The 18,692-nt window shown below is 49.5% G+C and overlaps 1 protein-coding gene across 1 annotated transcript in view; it reads right to left on the minus strand.

The window, feature by feature from the left end:
- Window positions 1-5,676: 5,676 nt before the first annotated feature.
- The window catches only part of GFPT2 (glutamine-fructose-6-phosphate transaminase 2), a 53,532-nt gene continuing 40,516 nt past the window's right edge, over window positions 5,677-18,692 (minus strand). Inside the window, 8 exon segments of the mRNA XM_031666690.1 lie at window positions 5,677-6,588; window positions 9,156-9,167; window positions 9,169-9,203; window positions 9,206-9,263; window positions 9,265-9,292; window positions 11,253-11,446; window positions 13,799-13,926; window positions 18,018-18,132. Of these exon segments, the coding sequence (XP_031522550.1) occupies window positions 6,544-6,588; window positions 9,156-9,167; window positions 9,169-9,203; window positions 9,206-9,263; window positions 9,265-9,292; window positions 11,253-11,446; window positions 13,799-13,926; window positions 18,018-18,132 (615 nt within the window). The 3' untranslated portion in view covers window positions 5,677-6,543.

Here is an 18,692-nt window from a genome sequence, read left to right on the forward strand (position 1 = left end):
CAGCCCTACCATGTGCTTAGAACTTCCAGTCAGCCCACCTTGAATCTGAACAGACAGCTCGATGTCATAGGGCTTAGAAAAGTAAGACAACTGCATCTTGAAAGAGACAGACTCTGTGGAGAAGGAAAATTCAAAAAATAAAAATAAAACTATTGTTGGCTTCAGAGAGAATGAAAACATATTACATCCTTAAAACAAGAGCCAGCCATTTAAAAATTGTTCAGCACAGGTGTATGCAACATGGCCTTGCTCTGTCAGCTGAGATGGCCCAGAAAGAATGACATCTCAGTAGCAGCCAACACACCCAGAGCCCAGATCTTCTGTAATGTCATTTGCCATGCAAGGAACCAGGGATCCCTGGAAAAATGGCTGATTCTAGGGCTGGGGCAGGGTATGGACAAGACAAACCTGGAGAATATTGTAGTGCGAGTACACACACACACACACACACACACACACACACACACACACACACACAAAATGATGGGGCTATGCCAAAGAGACAAGAGCCAACTGAAAAAGCCTCCAGTGGCTATTGCTAGAACTATTGGAGCAACAAACTAACATAGTATTGGGTATGACTCAAAATATAAAATAAATATCTATGGTTCATACTAATAGAAATAACAAATGGGGAAGAATAGACAAGTTTGTGGCCGGGCACGGTGGCTCACGCCTGTAATCCCACACTTTGGGAGGCCGAGGCGGGCAGATCACGAGGTCAGGAGATCGAGACCATCCTGGCTAACACAGTGAAACTCCTTCTCTACTAAAAATACCAAAAACAATTAGCTGGGCATGGTGGCGGCGCCTGTAGTCCCAGCTACTCGGGAGGCTGAGGCAGGAGAATGGCGTGAACCCAGGAGGCGGAGCTTGCAGTGAGCCGAGATGGCGCCACCGCACTCCAGCCTGGGAGACACAGTGAGACTACTTCCCAAAAAAAAAAAAAAAACAAACAAAAAAACCTTTGTGCAGAAGAATTCCAAATTGTGTAGATGCTCCTCTCTCGAGGAGGCGAAACATCACACCCTGCCCTTTAACTGTGGGCCAAGCTTAGTGACTTCCTTTCAGAGAGTACAATATGGAGAAGGAGGAAAATGAGAACCTTTACAGTGGAGAAACCTGGCTCCCACCTCCTCAGCCAGCTGATGAAGGCCGCACACCACACCGGTGATAAGATGTGGATAGTGTGCACCAATGATATGAAGGGATGAGAAAGGCACTTTCTTCTGTGGTGTTCCTCCCCAGAACCCAGAACCCCAGTCTAGCCATGAGTAAAGCGTTAACAAACCCAACAAAGGGACAATCCACAAAGCACCCACCAGGAGTTTTCAAAACTGTCAAGGTCATTAAAAACAAGTCTGAGAAACTCTCACAGCCAAGAGGAAACTAAGGAGGCATGTCTCAGAACAGAAAAAGGACATTAGATAAGAACTAAGGGAATACAGATAAAGTACAGACTTTAGGTAATTTTTAAAATATGTTATATAATAACAGCAGGGCGCAGTGGCTCACGCCTGTCATCCCAGCACTTTGGGAGGCTGAGGTGGGCGGATCACGAGGTCGAGATTGAGACCATCCTGGCCAACATGGTAAAACCCCGTCTCTACTAAAAATACAAAAACTAGCTGGGCGTGGTGGCGCATGCCTATAGTCCCAGCTACTTGGGAGACTGAAGCAGGAGAATCACTTGAACCTGGGAGGCAGAGCTTGCAGTGAGCCGAGATTGTGCCACTGCACTCCAGCCTGGCAACAGAGTGGGACTCCGTCTCAAAAATAATATACATATATATGTTTTATATATAGAGAGAGAGAGCAAAGAAAAACTCTTGAAAATTAAATCATATTGGCAGAAATGAAAAATCTTGGCCGGGTGTGGTGGCTCAAGCCTGTAATCCCAGCACTTTGGGAGGCCGAGACGGGCGGATCACGAGGTCAGGAGATCGAGACCATCCTGGCTAACACGGTGAAACCCTGTCTCTACTAAAAAATACAAAAAACTAGCCGGGCGCGGTGGCGGGCGCCTGTAGTCCCAGCTACTCGGGAGGCTGAGGCAGAAGAATGGCGGGAACCCGGGAGGCGGAGCTTGCAGTGAGCTGAGATCCGGCCACTGCACTCCAGCCTGGGAGACAGAGCGAGACTCCGTCTCAAAAAAAAAAAAAAAAAAATCTTGGTAGCAGGTTGGGAGATAAAATTGAAGAGATCTCTCAGTAGGGCAAAAAGACAACAAATGAATGAAAGAAAAGATAAGAAATTAGAGGCCAGTCCAGCAGCTTCACCCTGGGAATAATAGACACTCCAGTGAGGACAGAGAAACAGAGAAATCCACAACAAAGTAATTCAAGAAAATTTCCTAGATCTGAAAGGCAGAAGTTACCAGACTCAATCACCCCGAAATGAAATGCGACTGTAGGCAACTTGTGGTATTTCAGAACACAGGAAACAAAAAGGTGACAAAAAGGCCACCCACAAAGACATCAGACTTTGGACTCCTCAGTAACAACACTGGGAACAAGACGATGGAGCAGTACCTTTAAAATTCTGCAGGGACATTTTTTTCTGACCTGCAATTGTATGTTTAGCTAAACCCTCTATCAAGTATAAATAAAAAAATCATTTCCACACTTGCAGATTCTCAAAAAACTTGCCTTCTGCCGTGGCCTGAATATTTGTGTTTCCCAAAGTTCATATGTTGCAATCCTAACCCCTGCCACATGTGATGTTATTAGGAAGGTGGGGCCTTTGGGAGGTGATGAGTGTGAGGGTGGAGCCCTTATTAATGGGATTAGTACATTTATCAAAGAGGTTCCAGAGAACTCCCTTGCCCCTTCTGCCGTGTGAGGACACAGCAAGAAGGTTGCTCTGTACAAACCAGGAAATGGACCCTCACCAAGACTCCACATCTGCCACTGCCTTGATCTCAGACTTGCTGGTCTTGAGAACTGTGAGAAATAAATGTCTGATTTTTATAAGGCACCAGGACTGTTATAGCAGCCCGAACTAAGACACCTCTCAAGCACCTTTTCTCAAGAAGAATGGGCTTCACCGGAACAAAAAAGGAAACTCAGAAGAAGGAAGACACACATACAGAAAACAGGGGCTCAGGCCGGCCACGGTGGCTCACGCTGTAATCCCAGCACTGTGGGAGGCCGAGGCAGGCGGATCACCAGATCAGGAGTTCGAGACCATCCTGGCTAACATGGTGAAACCCCGTCTCCATTAAAAATACAAAAAATTGGTCGGGCACAGTGGCTCACGCCTGTAATCCCAGCACTTTGGGAGGCTGAGGCGAGTGGATCACCTGAGGTCAGGAGTTTGAGACCAGCCTGGCCAACGTGGTGAAACCCCGTCTCCACTAAAAATACAAAAATTGGCCGGGCGCGGTGGCTCACACTGTAATCCCAGCACTGTGGGAGGCTGAGGCAGGCAGATCACCAGATCAGGAGTTCGAGACCATCCTGGCTAACATGGTGAAACCCCGTCTCCACTAAAAATACAAAAATTGGCCGGGTGCGGTGGCTCACGCCTGTAATCCCAGCACTTTGGGAGGCCGAGGCAGGCGGATCACTTGAGGTCAGGAGTTCGAGACCAGCCTGACCAACATGGAGAAACCCTGTCTCCACTAAAAATACAAAAATTGGTCAGGTGCAATGGCTCACGCCTGTAATCCCAGCACTTTGGGAGGCCGAGGTGGGCGGATCATGAGGTCAAGAGATTGAGACCATCCTGGCCAACATAGTGAAACCCCGTGTCTTCTGAAAACACAAAAATTAGCTGGGCATGGTGGCGGGCACCTGTAGTCCCAGCTACTTGGGAGGCTGAGGCAGGAGAATCACTTGAACCTGGGAGGTGGAGGTGGCAGTCAGCCGAGATTGCAGCGCTGCACTCCAGCCTGGGCAACAGAGTGAGACTCTGTCGAAAACAAAGACAAAGACAAAAACAAAAACAAAAAAACCCAGGAACCCAACACAGAAGACATGGCCTGGGAGGCCCATGGAGGGTGGCGAGAAGTGACCCTGGGGTGATGGCTCTGCACCAGACGTGGAGGGCGACTGAGCCGTACTGAGCAGTGTGACCCATGGGTGAATGGTCTTCACAAGGCCCCACCTCCATCAGGCCAGCTGTAGCCCGGGGTCAGAACACCCAGGAGAGCCTGGCCTAGTTTCTCAGCAGTACTTGGCTTGGCCATGTGCCGATGAGGGGCGCTCCCATCCTCTGCTGAGGACACACAACACTCACAGAAGTTCCCAGCTTTCCCCCCACGGAGAGCTAAAGGCAGGCCGTGGTGAGCTTAGAAGGAGGATGTACAGGGCAGCCCCCTCCCTCTGACCGTATTTCTGCTGCAGGTCCAGCGCCTGGTCCCCACCTTGGCCCTGCCAGGTGCCTGACTGTGCTGAGCCCAAGATTCCCTCGAGACCTTGCTCACGACTTCCCCAGGAGGGGCCTTGTCAGCTCCCAGAGAAGCAGGAGTCAGACCACAACCTGGAGACTGATCTGCTCGCCTCCGGGAGCCTCCGTCCAGCGGGGGCAGTGCCGCCCTCTCCTTGCACACCCAGTGTGCACTCGCCCTCCACTTTCGAACTAGACAGGGTATTTGGGGATAGATACACAGGTGGAACTATAAAGAAAAGCAAGGGAACAATTAGCACAAAAGTCAGAATGGCCATCGCCTCTTGGGCATAAGGATGAAAGACACTTTCTAGGTCTTGTCCGGAGAAAAATGTTCCGGCTAGTTTGTAGTCTCCTAATCTTGGAGGTTGTATTGGTCATGGATTGATCAGTAGGACAGAAACCATTCTAGCCATTTCCCTGGGACTGACCCAGGGCCTGGAGGACAGAAGTCAGGAAAAACCCCTGCAGCGCGTGGGTCCTGCCAGCTCTCCAGAGTGGGGATTTTAGAGGAGCCACAGGAAACCTCTGCTCATGGTCACCACTGCCTGGGATGCTGAGGTGGGTGCGTTTTGGGCAGCACCCAAGGGCCGTAGCAGAACCCTCCATTTGCGGAAGCCACATTTCTGTCTGCGTCTGCCAGAGAGAAATACAAAAGGGTTTCTGCCACTCAGCTGTCTTCCAGGTCTCCCATGAATGCCTCTCGCTGGTGGACAACCTGGAAATGTAGTTCCCAGGTTTCCAGCCCCTGTGATACACGTGAGGGCAGAGGAGGGGATGGAAATTTGCTGAGTGGCCCGTAGGTAATCCTGAACAGAGTTTAATGAGATACTAGTGCAGCACACATCCGTTGTCATGGAGACATCATTCAGGGTGTGTGTGATAGCACTCACGTAGGCAGCCTAAGTTCCGACTTCACAGACTTCAGAACTTTCTGGCTCTCAATCTTCTTGTCTGATTGTATTAACGAAACCAGGGACTGTAATAGGTTAATTGGGGGGAAAAATACAAATTGGAGAGTTTCAGCCCTCTGTGCTGTCTCCAGGTTCTGGCCAACCCCTTCCAGGTTCAGTGGCCCCTCTGCTGAGTCCCAAATCTCTTGCATTTGTTGTATCCTAGAAAACAGCCCTCCTTTTCCTACTAGAAACCCATAGGTCTCAGGTGTGGAAGAGGCCAATGGTTACTAACAAACAGGGCTGCCCCTCCAAACACGGCCGAGCTCCTGCACAGTCCTCAAAATCCAAAGTACACAAAAAGAATGAGGTTAACAAAATGCAAACACACACACAAAATTGTATGTTCTTTATTGTCCTAAAATTGCATAGTACTTTGATTGTGCACGCTTTTAAATCGAGAGCAGAGTCGCCCACTTGAAACTACTCTCTTGCATGGGATATTTCAAGCTGTTTTACTATATGGGCAAGGAGCAGGGACCAAAATGCTGCCTGGGCCTAAAAAGAGCTGTGATCAGATTCAACAGAAGTTGGAGAGGGGGAGGGATCTGGGCCACACACGAGAAAAAAGTGTGGAAGAAGGTTGAGATTTCAACTGGACTTATAGGAAGCACAGATGGGTGCTGGAGGGGCTTCATGGATGTCAGGGAACAGGATTCAGGAGCAGTCTAGACAGGAAGGAAAAGGAGAAAGGAGTCCAGAGGGCCATGCCTTGTGCTCACATCTGAGATGAATGCCACCTGCCAGGGGCAAGCCTGGAGACAGCGCACGGGTAGCCAGGATGAACAGTTTGGGTGTTACCACGGCTACGGAAAGCCACATACTAGAAAAATAACTTAAAAGCTATACAATCGTCATTATAAATATTTTGTCTTCTAAAACTAACTCTAGTGTTGGTTATAAAAGGTTCACAGTTACTCTGAAGAGAGCTGTATCTCTATTGCACAGTAGTGGAGAAGTCTGCTCTGGTCCCCATGTGTAAACAATGATTCCCTTCTCCGCTGGCGACTTCAGGACACAGAGAAACAGTATCTGCTGTAAGCAAAAGCACTTGGGTAGAAGGCACGTGGAAGCTGTCAAACTCTATAGGAGCACGCAGAACATGTGGGATGCCCACTTCTCTTCCCATGTCGCATCCCTGCTGTTGGGACAGGTCTGGAATCAGAGGAAAGGTGGTGATGGTCTTGTCACGGTCTCATCCTCATTCCACAGTTACAGACTTGGCCAGATTTCTGGGGAAGTCAACCTTAAACGAAAAAAAGTGGCTGTTCAGGACCCCGAAGATCTCAGCAACATGCTACCCCTCAAAGACAATTTTCAGAGTGCTTAAAAACAAGGAGACAGACGTTCACCATAGTCACCAACCTAGAGACCTGCATCTTGGAAGCAGATTCCTTAGTCCAGAAGCTTCATTTAACTGTATAAGGTTTAGTTAGTCCCTCAATAAACATTTATTGTGTACCTGATGTGTGTCACGATCTGTTAACATGATTTAAAGAATATGGTTCATGCTTTTAAACACCATGATTTAAAGAATATGGTTCATGCTTTTAAACACAGGTAACTTGATGTATACCGTTAAAAACTCACTTTTCTTGTAAGAATATATATGAATTTCATGTGACTAATTCATTTAGGGTGGAGTGGGAAGGAAATATAGGAATGGGTCATCAGTAGGCTTCTACTGGGCTGGGCGCAGTAGCTCACGCCTGTAATCCCAGCACTTTGGGAGGCCGAGGTGGGTGGATCATCAGGTCAGGAGTTCGAGACCAGCCTGACAAACATGGTGAAACCCTGTCTCTACTAAAAATACAAAAAAATTAGCTGGGAATGGTGGCGCGCCTGTAGTCCCAACTACTCAGGAGGCTGAGGCGGAGAATCGCATGAACCCGGGAGGCAGAGGTTGCAGTGAGCCGAGATTGCGCCACTGCACTCCAGCCTGGGTGACAGAGCGAGACTCTGTCTCAAAAAAAAAAAAAAAAAAAAAAGTAGGCTTCTACTGTATCTGGTATCTGCAATGTCTTACATTTAGATATTTTAAAAGATGAAACACATATGAAAACATGTTAGCAAATGTCAGCTCTGGATGATATGTACATATTCAGGTACTCATTATATTCTTTATGTATTCTTCATTATATTCTTTATGTTATGTATCTTTAAAAGCTTCAAAATAAAATTGTAATAAAACTTTTATTTCTTTGTACTATGAACTGTGTGTTCTTACTTGCTGTGAGATAATAAATTGGTTCTTTTCTGGAACATAATTTGGCAATATATGTTAGGAGTCCAAAATGTTACATCATAGCTCATTTGTTAGATTAAGGACAAATTTTTTTTTTTTTTTTTTTTTTTTTTTTTGAGACAGAGTCTCGCTCTGTCGCCCAGGCTGGAGTGCAGTGGCGTGATCTCAGCTCACTGCAAGCTCTGCCTCCTGGAGTTCACGCTATTCTCCTGCCTCAGCCTCCCGAGTAGCTGGGACTACAGGCACCCGCCACCAAGCCCAGCTAATTTTTTGTATTTTTAGTAGAGATGGGGTTTCACCATTTTAGCCAGGATGGTCTCGATCTCCTGACCTTGTGATCCACCCACCTCGGCCTCCCAAAGTGCTGGAATTACAGGCGTGAGCCACCGTGCCCGGCCAGGACAAATCTTAAATGTGGGACAACATTGTATATACAAAGATGTTCACTGCTGTGTTATTTATGAAGACAAAAAACTGGGAACAGCTTAAATAGTAGAAGATTGGCTAAGTAAACATTAAGAAAATCATGTTATAAGATTGTGGTGGAATATTATGTAATGATTAAATGCTACATATAACAAGCTCATAAAGATGTAAGAAAATACTTGCAATATAACAATAAAAGGAAGATGCAAACATTTTATCCTTGACATAATATTAAATAATATTTTTTAAAAAAATTCACATGCACAGGAAAAACCTAGACTGAAATACTACATTTGCTAATTGGCATTGCCTCTGGGTGATGAGGTTGTTTCCGGTTTTTTGTTTTGAAACAGAGTCTCACCCTGCTGCCCACCCTGTGCAGCGGCGTGATCCTAGCTCACTGAAGCCTTGAACTCCTGAGAGCAAGTGATCCTTCCACCTCAGCCCCACAAGTAGCTGGAACTCCAGGCACATACATCAGGCTAATTATAAAAATTTTTTTTATACAGGCAGGGTCTTGCTATATTGCCTAGATTGGTCTCAAACTCCTGGCCTCAGGCAATACTTCCACCTTGACCTCCCAAAGTGTTGGGATTACAGGCGTGAGCTGCCTCACCTGGCCAGGTTATAGGTTAGTGCCATGATCAGAAGATACATTTTGCAGTTTCCAGCTTGTTTTGGGGGGCGGGAGGTGGTATAAGCTACTTTAAAAAGAAAGCTATTTTAGGCCAGGCGTGGTGGCTCACGCCTGTAATCCCAGCACTTTGGGAGGCCAAGGTGGGCAGATCACGAGGTCAGGAGATCAAGACCATCCTGGCTAACACAGTGAAACCCTGTCTCTACTAAAAATACAAACATTAGCTGTATGAGGTGGTGGCCTGTAGTCCCAGCTTGGGAGGCTGAGGCAGCAGGAGAATGGCGTGACCTGAGGCGGTGGAGCTTGCAGTGAGCCAGACGGTGCCACTGCACTCCAGCCTGGCGACAATAGCGAGACCTCGGCCTCAAAAAAAAAGAAAAAGAAAAAGAAAGTTACTTTTAAATAAAAATTACTTATTCTATGACTATTTAAGTATTAAAGAACACAAAGGAACTTTGGGCTATGTCTCCTCTCTGCTGCTGTTAGGTGCTGCTTGTGACGACACGTCATATCCCCTCGAGCACAGCCAGGTGGAAGGACAGCAGCTGCAGCGAACCACGCTCAGGATGCCCTGGAGGCAGTCCACAGTGGGAGGCAGCTCGATTGTCTTATAATGCGAAACTTGAACTTTCAGTATCGGCCCTTGGAGCACGCAGGTTAATGGGGCTAATTCTGAGCAGAACAGGATCATAAAATAGATCGCTCTCGAAAGCAGCAATCCCGATGCATGCGGAGGATCTGGAAGCTACAGGACTGTGATGAGAACAGTCCTCTTTACATTTAAGGAATCCTGGGTGAGGTGGTACATGTATCACAAATGCTTGAAAGGATAAAGTGTCTGAGGCTTTTGGTGGGTTTCTTCCTTTCCTGAGAAGGAGACGCCACCCTGCTGCATCATGCGGCACTCCATTTGTGCCTTTTGCCGAAATAAAGAGGGCAGACTCACTCCCAAGCCTGTGGGGCTCAGAAGTCTACGGTGGAAAACAAAACCCAGACAAGCGACACCGAAATAAAGATGAATTCCAAAGACATGCCACCAAGGCAGGAAAAACAGGATAATGTGATTGGGAGATCGGGTGAGGTCTCCGAAGCTCTCAAAAACAGGGAGACATTTTACTGGAGCCCGAATGATGAGGCCACCGGCAGAGAGTCAGGGAAAGGCCCGTGACAGCAGGAACAGCCAGCAGGCCTGGAGGCGGGTGTGGGCGAGCGAGGGAAGCAGCAGAAGGGAAAGCTGAGTGCCTGAAACTCACTGGAAGCAGGAGGAAGCGGGCCAGATAACGCAGGGACAAAAAGGCAGGTTTTTGTTTTCCACCACTGGCTCACGGCAGCCCCTCTGGCCTTAGGGGAGTGGGTCTGCCCTGCTCGCAAGGCACAAATGGGGTGCCAAATGGTGCAGCAGGATGGCGATCTCCTTACCAGGGAAGGTCACACCTGTGGCTTCTGACGGGAAGGTATGGGAGGGTTTTAAGTAAAGGATGCAGCGTTTTGGCCCCGCCTGACCTCTGTGCTGAGCCAGGGGTGGTGACATCTGATGGGGCAGAATTTTGTTGATTTCACCTCCCTGAACTTTCATGAACTCTGCCTCCTACCTCAGGGCAGCTGCTGTGCACCAGCATTTGGCTGGTCTTGTGGCCGGTTCCAGGAGCGAGCTCCCAGCCTCTGGACTCTCCCGTGACAGAAGCTGCCTTCGCTGATTATGGGAGGTCTCTTTGACTATTATACCTGACTGTATGCTAAGGTGACGACTCGTGGTGGGTTTGCAGATAATCCCCCAGGATGGGGTCTGCCCCCAGAGCCAGCCACATGATTAGGCAAGTGCTTTTGAGAGAGGACATGAGCCAGCCAGCCTGGATCTCCCCAACCTCCAAGGACACAAGTGGGGCTGGCAGCTGAGTTCAATCACATGGCTGATGGTTCACTCTGTCCTGCCTACTTAATAAAACCACAATACAAACTCCTCGACACTAGCAGCTCAGGGGAGCTCCCTGGCACGGTGACGTCGGGAGGGTGACACATCCTGAGGACAAACCATTGATTTGGGGCCCCCAAACTATGGGGTCCCTTGTTTGGGTTGGCTGCAGTGATTTTATAATAAAAAATCCGTAATAGATAGTGATTTCCTGAGCTCTTGAGCTCTAGAAAAATTATTGAACTTGAGGGGAGAGTGGGAATCCCTGACTACAGTCAGTTGCTCAGAAGTGCGGTGGTTCCCCTGGCTCAAGCACAGGTGCCCGAATCGAGGGCAGCTCCTTGGAGCTGTGCCCCTGCCCTGAGATCTGGCCTTAACCCAGGTAGTTCGCGTCAGAGCTGCCTGGCCGCAGAACGGGGAAACCCTGCCCCGGGGATCTCCACCAGGAGCCCCTCCCCCGAGCTCCAGGCCAGCATCCGGAGCTGCTCACGGCAGTGTGGGACCCCGGGCCCCGCCCAAGAGCTGTGTGGGACAGCTGCAGGCTGACCAGTTCCTTTCCAAGGGTGTGCACTCCTCACAGGGGGCCCGGGGAGGGTGTGCGCTCACAGCCACGCGCTGGCCAGACCATCCATCGCTGGTACTGGCAGACAGTGGTGAGGTGGGCATGCGTGCAGAAAAGCAGGAGAGAGCTGCGCAGTCCGGTGGAGAGCCCTCACCTGGCGGGCCGTGACTTGCTGCAGGGCATTCTGGCATTTGGCAAAGCAAGGATCCTTCATGATGACCATGATGACTGGCATCTGCTTGTCAATCAGTGCCAGGGGCCCGTGCTTCAGCTCCCCAGCCAGGATGCCTTCTGAGTGCATGTAGGTGATCTCTTTAATTTTCTGGAAAGAGGAGGTGAGATCAGAGTCACTCTGGGCAGATGGGGCAGGAGCAGATCAACCAGAGGGGAAGAAGGGGAACCAGGGGAGGATGACTCCGGAAGGCAGAGAGCCAAGGGTTGCAAGGCAGACAGATGCCTGGAGTGGTTGACAGCACTGAGGACACCCAGCAAGGGCCTGGGGAGAGGCCTGGTTACCATCCAGGGCATGCACCAGACCAGGACACAACCTCTGTGTCCCCACACCAGCCCCGGGCACTGCTGCTCTGTCTCTCTCCAGTCCCATGCACAGCCACCCCTTAGGACAGACAAGTCGGAGTCAGCCTAGCTCGCCCTCTTCTCCTCCCTAGTCAGCCACATTTATCACGATGGCATTGTATTCTGCGTAGCTATACCTTCAATTAATGATCTGATTAAGCATTCGTCCATTAATAACTTCTAAAGAGTGGTTCCACACAAAATCGCACAAACTGGGGTGTTATTTGCATTAATTTTTTTCCTATATTCAGGTAGATCCATCTGTATTCAGTTACCACAGATCCACGTCATTGAAATGGTGAGACAGTTGAATAAATCATCTCTTGACTCCCGCCAGCACTGTCGATTTGGGTCAGGGCAATGCCGTAAGGAGTGTGGCTCCACTCTGGAGGCTGCCGACAGCTGCAGGGCCGGCCTTCCAGTGACCAGAGGACCACTGGCTCGTGCCAGCAGCCACCTAAACGCTTCTTTCTTCACCAGACTCATGTGGCGGCATGGCTGAAATGTGCACCTTTCACCAGTACATTCAGCCGTATTTCGAGCCCTCAATCTGCAGTCATTCAGCCGTCAGCACCCCACCTTTATGTCTCTACTGCACCCCAGCAGCACTGTTCGTCTCAGCCTCAAAAATTGTCGTGAATTCCAGGAGATGGAGCTTCCTCACCAGGTCAGCCTCCAGCACTCCCACCAAGAAAATCACCTGAATGTTGCCGTGACCAATTTGAACTGGTGCATTGTCTTTATTTTATTTCCTTCCTTCCTTCCTTCCTTCCTTCCTTCCTTCCTTCCTTCCCTCCTCCCTCCCTCCTTCCTTCTTTTTCCTTCCTTCCTTCTTTTTTCTCCTTCCTCTTCCTTCTTCTCCCTCCCCTCCCTCCCTCCCTCTCTCTTTTTTCTTTCTTGAGATGGGAGTCTCATTCTGTCACCCAGGCTGGTGTTCAGTGGCACGATCTTGGCTCACTCACATCAAGTGCAACCCTCCCTCCTCTGTTCAAGTTATTCTCCTCCCTCAGCCTCCCATGTAGCTGGGATTACAGGCGTGCACCACCATACCCAGCTAAGCTTTGTATTTTTAGTAGAGATGGGCTTTCACCATGTTGTCTAGACTGGTCTCGAACTCCTGACCTCAAATGATCTGACTGCCTTGGCCTTCCAAAGTGCTTGGATTACAGGCATGGGCCACTGCACCAGCCTAGCATTGTCTTTCAAATGGGGGTGGTGGGGAGGAGATGGGAGAGGACAGCAGCCCAGCTGGGCCATGGTTAATGCCCTCATCTTGATGGTCAGTGCAGCCTCACCTGTAGCGCTGTCCCTGTTACCTGGGCTGAGCCTCTGCTCCGTGCACGGCACGCTGACAGTGAGAGGGCAAACCCGAGATGCAGGGCCCTGCCCGGTTCTCTGCCCACCCTCTGGGCAGCCCTGTGGCCCTGGCACCTTGTCCCTGCCCCATCAGCTTTCTCTTTGCTGGTGTGGATCTTCATTGTTGCAGGCGGCAAACGGCCTGTCATCCATTTTTGAAAAAGCAGGGCCCTCAAAGTTTATTCCTGCAGGATCTCGAACTCCCCTTGGAAGTTTGAGGGGTAACAAGGAAACTCTGTGGAGAACCCCCCTCGCAGTTTTGGTGGTGGTGGAAAAAAGCAAAAGCCCCACAGACTCGGTCCCCATGGACTCAGGTCTGATTCGGGTCCTCTACGTCACCTTGAGTGAGATAGTTAAGCTTTTGGAGGCTTTGTTTCCTCCTGGATGAGAGGCGAATAGCAACCGCCAGCCTCTCCTAAGAAGCTCATGAGGCCTAAGTGAGCTGTTCCAATTGGGCCCTGGCAGTGGCTGGAGAGCTGAAGGGGCACACCCCAGGCGCCTGTCCCTTTCTCCTCAGTAGATTGGGAGCTCCCGGGGGCAGGCACCTGCCTCACCCATCTCTGTGTGCCCAGGGCTAGAAACCTGGTGGAGAGCTGGTGCTTAGCATAAGCTCACAGGAGTGGTCAAGGGGTCCTTAGACCCGGCCCTCCCCAAGCCCAACGCCCTGCCCTCCTTCCCGCTGGTTCCTCCAGGTCTCCTGTGCCTGTCCTCCTGGGGGTGGGGGCCGGGGGTGGGGGCTCACCAGGGCTCCCTCCAGGCAGGTGGCGTAGTTGTAGCCCCGCCCCATCACCAGCAGTGACCTCTGCGTGTACAGCTCCAGGGCTAAGTCGTGGATCTTCCCCTCCAGTGACAGCACCTCCTTGATCAGCTCTAGGCCACGCACGGAGCAGAGGGAGAAAACCAGTCATGCCGATTTTAGAGCGATATTCATGAAAACAAATGCTGGGGTTTAAGAGGAGGTTTTGAAACCCACATCACTTAGTACACTTTGCTTCCTTGCATTCGTTTAAAACAGATTACAGGAAAGAAATAACTCGGGCTCCTGGCCAGGATTTTGTCAGGGTGGGGATTTGTACTGTGCGAGTACTTTCTTGAGCACCAACAAGGTAGGCAGGGAAGTATCATTTCTCACTCCATGTTATAGGTAAGACAACTGAGGCTCAGAGAGGCAAACTCACCCACTGGAGACAGAGCTGACACCACCAGTTAACACCCCTCTTTCCTGCTGTGTCTCAAGACAAGGCCCCTGTAAGTGGGACCACCAGTTCTCCAACTGTTTGGTCTCAGGACTCCTTTACGCTCTTGAAAATTATTGCAAGTCCCTCAAATTATTGCACATCCCTAAGAGCCTTTGTTTTTGAGTTAAATCTGTCAACATTTACCAGATTAGAAAATAACACTGAGGGCCGGGCACGGTGGCTCATGCCTGTAATCCCAGCACCTTGGGAGGCCGAGGCAGGCAGATCACGAGGTCAGGAGATAGAGAACATCCTGATTAACACGGTGAAACCTCGTCTCTACTAAAAATACAAAAAATTAGCCGGGTGTGGTGGTGGGCACCTATAGTCCCAGTTACTTGGGAGGCTGAGCGGAGAATGGCGTGAACCCAGGAGGCAGAGGTTGCAGTAAGCTGAGATTGTGCCACTGCACTCCAGCCTGGGCGACAGAGCCAGACTCTGTCAGGAAAAAAAAAAAAAAAAAAAAAATATTCACTTAAAAATAACAACACTAAATCTATTACATTACTACATTTTCAACAAGAATTAGTGAGAAGAGTGGTACTGTTTTTTGTTCTTGCAAAACTTTTTAGTGTCTGTTTTTTTAATAAAAGACTGTTGACTCTCATATCTGCTTTCACATTCAATCTGTGGTGATACGTTCTTTTGGTTGAAGTATAAAAATAAAATTCAGCCTACAAATACAGATTTGTAGTTGGAAAAGCAAGGAGTATTTAAATTATTTTTCAAATAATTGTGAATGTTGTTCTTTGACACCACAGTACATCGAACTTGAGAAACAGTAGGCTCTTGAAAGGGTAGGTGCCAATATAGAATCCGAAATCCTATCAATAAACTTTTTCTACTTTGTTATGTTAAAATTTATTGTTCTGTCTTATGCTTTTAAATGGAACATTTACAAGTGCATAATTTTGTGACATCATGAACTGGCCACAAAGGTATGTAAATCTTCTTAAAATGGACACATTTTATTATAAAATTTTTTTAACAATCACCTTGTTGAAGTCACCTTGATCTTATCAGAGAAGTCTTTTGTTTTTTTTGAGACAGTCTCACTCTGTCATCCAGCCTGGGGTGCAGTGGCGCGATCTTGGCTCACTGCAACCTCTGCTGCCCAGTTTCAGGTGATTCTGTTGCCTCAGCCTCCTGAATAGCTGGGATTACAGGTGCCTGTCACCGCACCCAGCTAATTTTTTTTTTTTTTTTGTATTTTTAGTAGAGACAGGGTTTCACCATCTTGGATAGGCTGGTCTTGAACTCCTGACCTTGTGATCCACCTGCCTCGGCCTCCCAAAGTGCTGGGATTACAGGCACGAGCCACCGTGCCTGGCCCTAGAGAAGTCTTTAAATGTTGGGAACTGGTGAAGCTCATGGTAACAGAGGTGTCTTCTAACACTCAGAGTTTTGCTTGGGAGCTCAAAGTTTATCATTGGCAACACATACTGTGGGTTGCTTCTACTGGTGCGTCCGCTGATTGTTCATTTCGAGAAAATGTCTACCGAACACCAAAATCAGCTTGCTATTCAATGGCATGGCTGCTTCTCTTGAGACAAGCACCATTCTTCACTGTACAGCAGAAAGGCCTTTTTTTCCCCCCCAGATAGAGTTTTGCTCTTCTTGCCCAGACTGGAGTGCAATGGCGCAGTCTCAGCTCATTGCAACCTCCACTTCCCAGGCTCAAGTAATTCTCCTGACTCAGCCTCCCAAGTAGCTGGGATTAAAGGCACGCACCACCACACCTGGCTATCTTTAGTAGAGATGGGGTTTCACTGTGTTGGTCAGGCTGGTCTCGAACTCCTGACCTCAGGTGATCTGCCCGCCTTGGCCTCCCAAAGTGCTGGGGTTACAGGCGTGAGCCACCGCACCCGGCCTCAGTAGAAAGGCTATATGCATACTCTCCATTTCATTATAAAGAATACTAAAAAGAGTTGCAATTTACAGACCAATAATTTTTACCACCTCATCAAGGACATTCCTCTTTTTTTTTTTTTTTTTTTTTTGAGACAGAGTCTCGCTCGTCGCCCAGGCTGGAGTGCAGTGGTACAATCTCGACTCACTGCAAGCTCTGCCTTCTGGGTTCACGCCATTTTCCTGCCTCAGCCTCCCGAGTAGCTGGGACTACAGGTGCCCACCACCACGCCTGGCTCATTTTTTGTATTTTTAGTAGAGACGGGGTTTCACTATGTTAGCCAGGATAGTCTCGATCTCCTGACCTTGTGATCTGCCTGCCTAGGGCTCCCAAAGTGCTGGGATTACAGGCGTGAGCCACTGCGCCTGGATGTCAAGGCCATTCTTAAGGGAAACTGGCTGTGTGCTGGTGAAGGACACAATGACCAGTAGGCCTTCTAGTGTGCTGGGTACCAGGCACAGCCAACACTGCCTTTGCAAATGTGGATACAGGCAAAAAATAAAAAGAGATTTGCTGTAAAAAATATATTGCTATATTACTATGTGAACAGTTTTGCTTAAAGGGCTTTGCAGACACCCAGGACCTGTAGACCACATCTGGAGAACCGCTGACTCAGACGTCAGAACTGGGTCCTGTTTTGCATGGTTATGACCTGGCTTAAAGGAAGAATGCTCTTCTCAGAAATAAACCTTCAGCATGCTGTCTCGGCCAGTGTCAGGCCCTGAGGGCCTGGAATTGACCGTTCTCTATGGTGGCCCTTCCCCCACTGCCTGCTCTGGGGTTTGGCCCCGGCTCCCAGAGAGGCTCCAGTGCCCACTCTGTCTCTGGGAGGGCACCCCCCGAAGCCCCGTGATGTCCTGTCCACAGTGAGCACTCCACGCCAGCCTGGGGCAAGGCTCGACTCGTCTCCACCTCTCAGGCCTGCACAGAGGTCTCTCTCCTACTCTGGCATGTGAGTGACTGAAGGACGTGAGCCGCTGCTTATCTTGGCAGGGCAGGGATGGCACGCGGGGCAGGGCATGGCACTGGTTCTTAATGTATGTGTGGTGGATGAATGAAGAAAAGGGAGGCCGTGGTCCCCAAGAAGGTCATGATTTAGTGCAACAGACACTGTACCTCACCAGCTACAACAGCTGCTGGCCAGCAAACGGAGAAAGTGTGGTGGGGTTGCCAAGGAGTGCCTGGCATAGGAAGGGCCTGAGGCCATTTGCTCTTTCTCGGGTACTTACTGAGCACCTACTGTATGCCTGCCTGTGTTGGACACCAGCTATCCAGCGGCGGCTCTGGCAGACAGGGCTGTGTGTTCGCGGAGCTGACATGTCAGCTGGGGGAGACAGGCCAGTCAACAGTTAACAGGGAATGACCTCCGGTCATGAGGTCATGAGGTGTGTTATAAAGAAAGTAAACAGGCTAATGTTTCACAGAGTGCTGGGGCTGGGGCCTCAGCGTGGCCAGGGAGGGTCTCAGGAGGTGACATTTGAGCTGAGGTTTCGGAGATGAGAAGCTGTCGGCTGTATGCAGAGCAGGAGGAAGATGGTTCAGCAGAGGAAACAGCCAGTGCGAAGGCCCTGCGGTGAGAAAGAGCTGAGCACCACTGAGGACCAGGGAGGCAGGGAGGCAGCGCCGGGTCGGGCCAGGGGCCGAGCAGCATGAGGGCAGAGGCAGCAAGGGCTCCAGGAGGGAGCTGGGGTGGCTAGAAAGTTTTAGGAGGAGGGAGAAATGAACAACATCCTGTACAGGCGAGAGTCAACAGAGAGTGGCCAGCAACAGTCCACTAGATCTGAAAACATGGAAAGCTGAATTCTAGAACATACCAGGTAAAGATCTCAAGCCACGGATGATCTCTTGCCTCCTGTTTTGTAGTGAAATTCGGTCTTCAGACATCATCAAACCAAACATCACCAGAGAGATGAACTGACTGGTATAAGCCTGTGCACAAAGAAGGGAGTGGCAAGGACCTTATTTTCACTTTTAAGTCAACTTTATTTTACTTTTTGAGACAGGGTCTACCTGTTGCTCACGCCAGAGTGCAGTGGCGAGATCACGGCTCACTGCAGCCTCTCCCTCCTCAACTGATTCTCCCACCTCAGCCTCCTGAGTAACTGGGACTACAGGCGCCACCACCCTGCCCAGTTAATTTACAGGAGCCACCACCCTGCCCAGTTAATTTTTAGGTTTTACTTATTTATTTATTTATATTTTGTTTTTGAGACAAAGTCTTGCCCTGTCGCCCAGGCTGCAGTGCAGTGGCACGATCTCGGCTCACGGCAACCTCCACCTCCCAGGTTCAAGCGATTCTCCTGCCTCAGCCTCCCGAGTAGCTGGGATTACAGGTATGAACCACCACACCTGACTAATTTTTGTATTTTTAGTAGAAATGGGGTTTCATCCTGTTGGCCAGGCTGGTCTCAAACTCCCGACCTCAGGTGATCCGCCCGTGTCAGCCTCCCAAAGTGCTGGGATTACAGGCGTGAGTCACCGCACCTGGC

The sequence above is a fragment of the Papio anubis genome, chromosome 5 (genome assembly GCF_008728515.1).
Source record: "Papio anubis isolate 15944 chromosome 5, Panubis1.0, whole genome shotgun sequence".
In the NCBI taxonomy this organism is placed as follows: domain Eukaryota; kingdom Metazoa; phylum Chordata; class Mammalia; order Primates; family Cercopithecidae; genus Papio; species Papio anubis.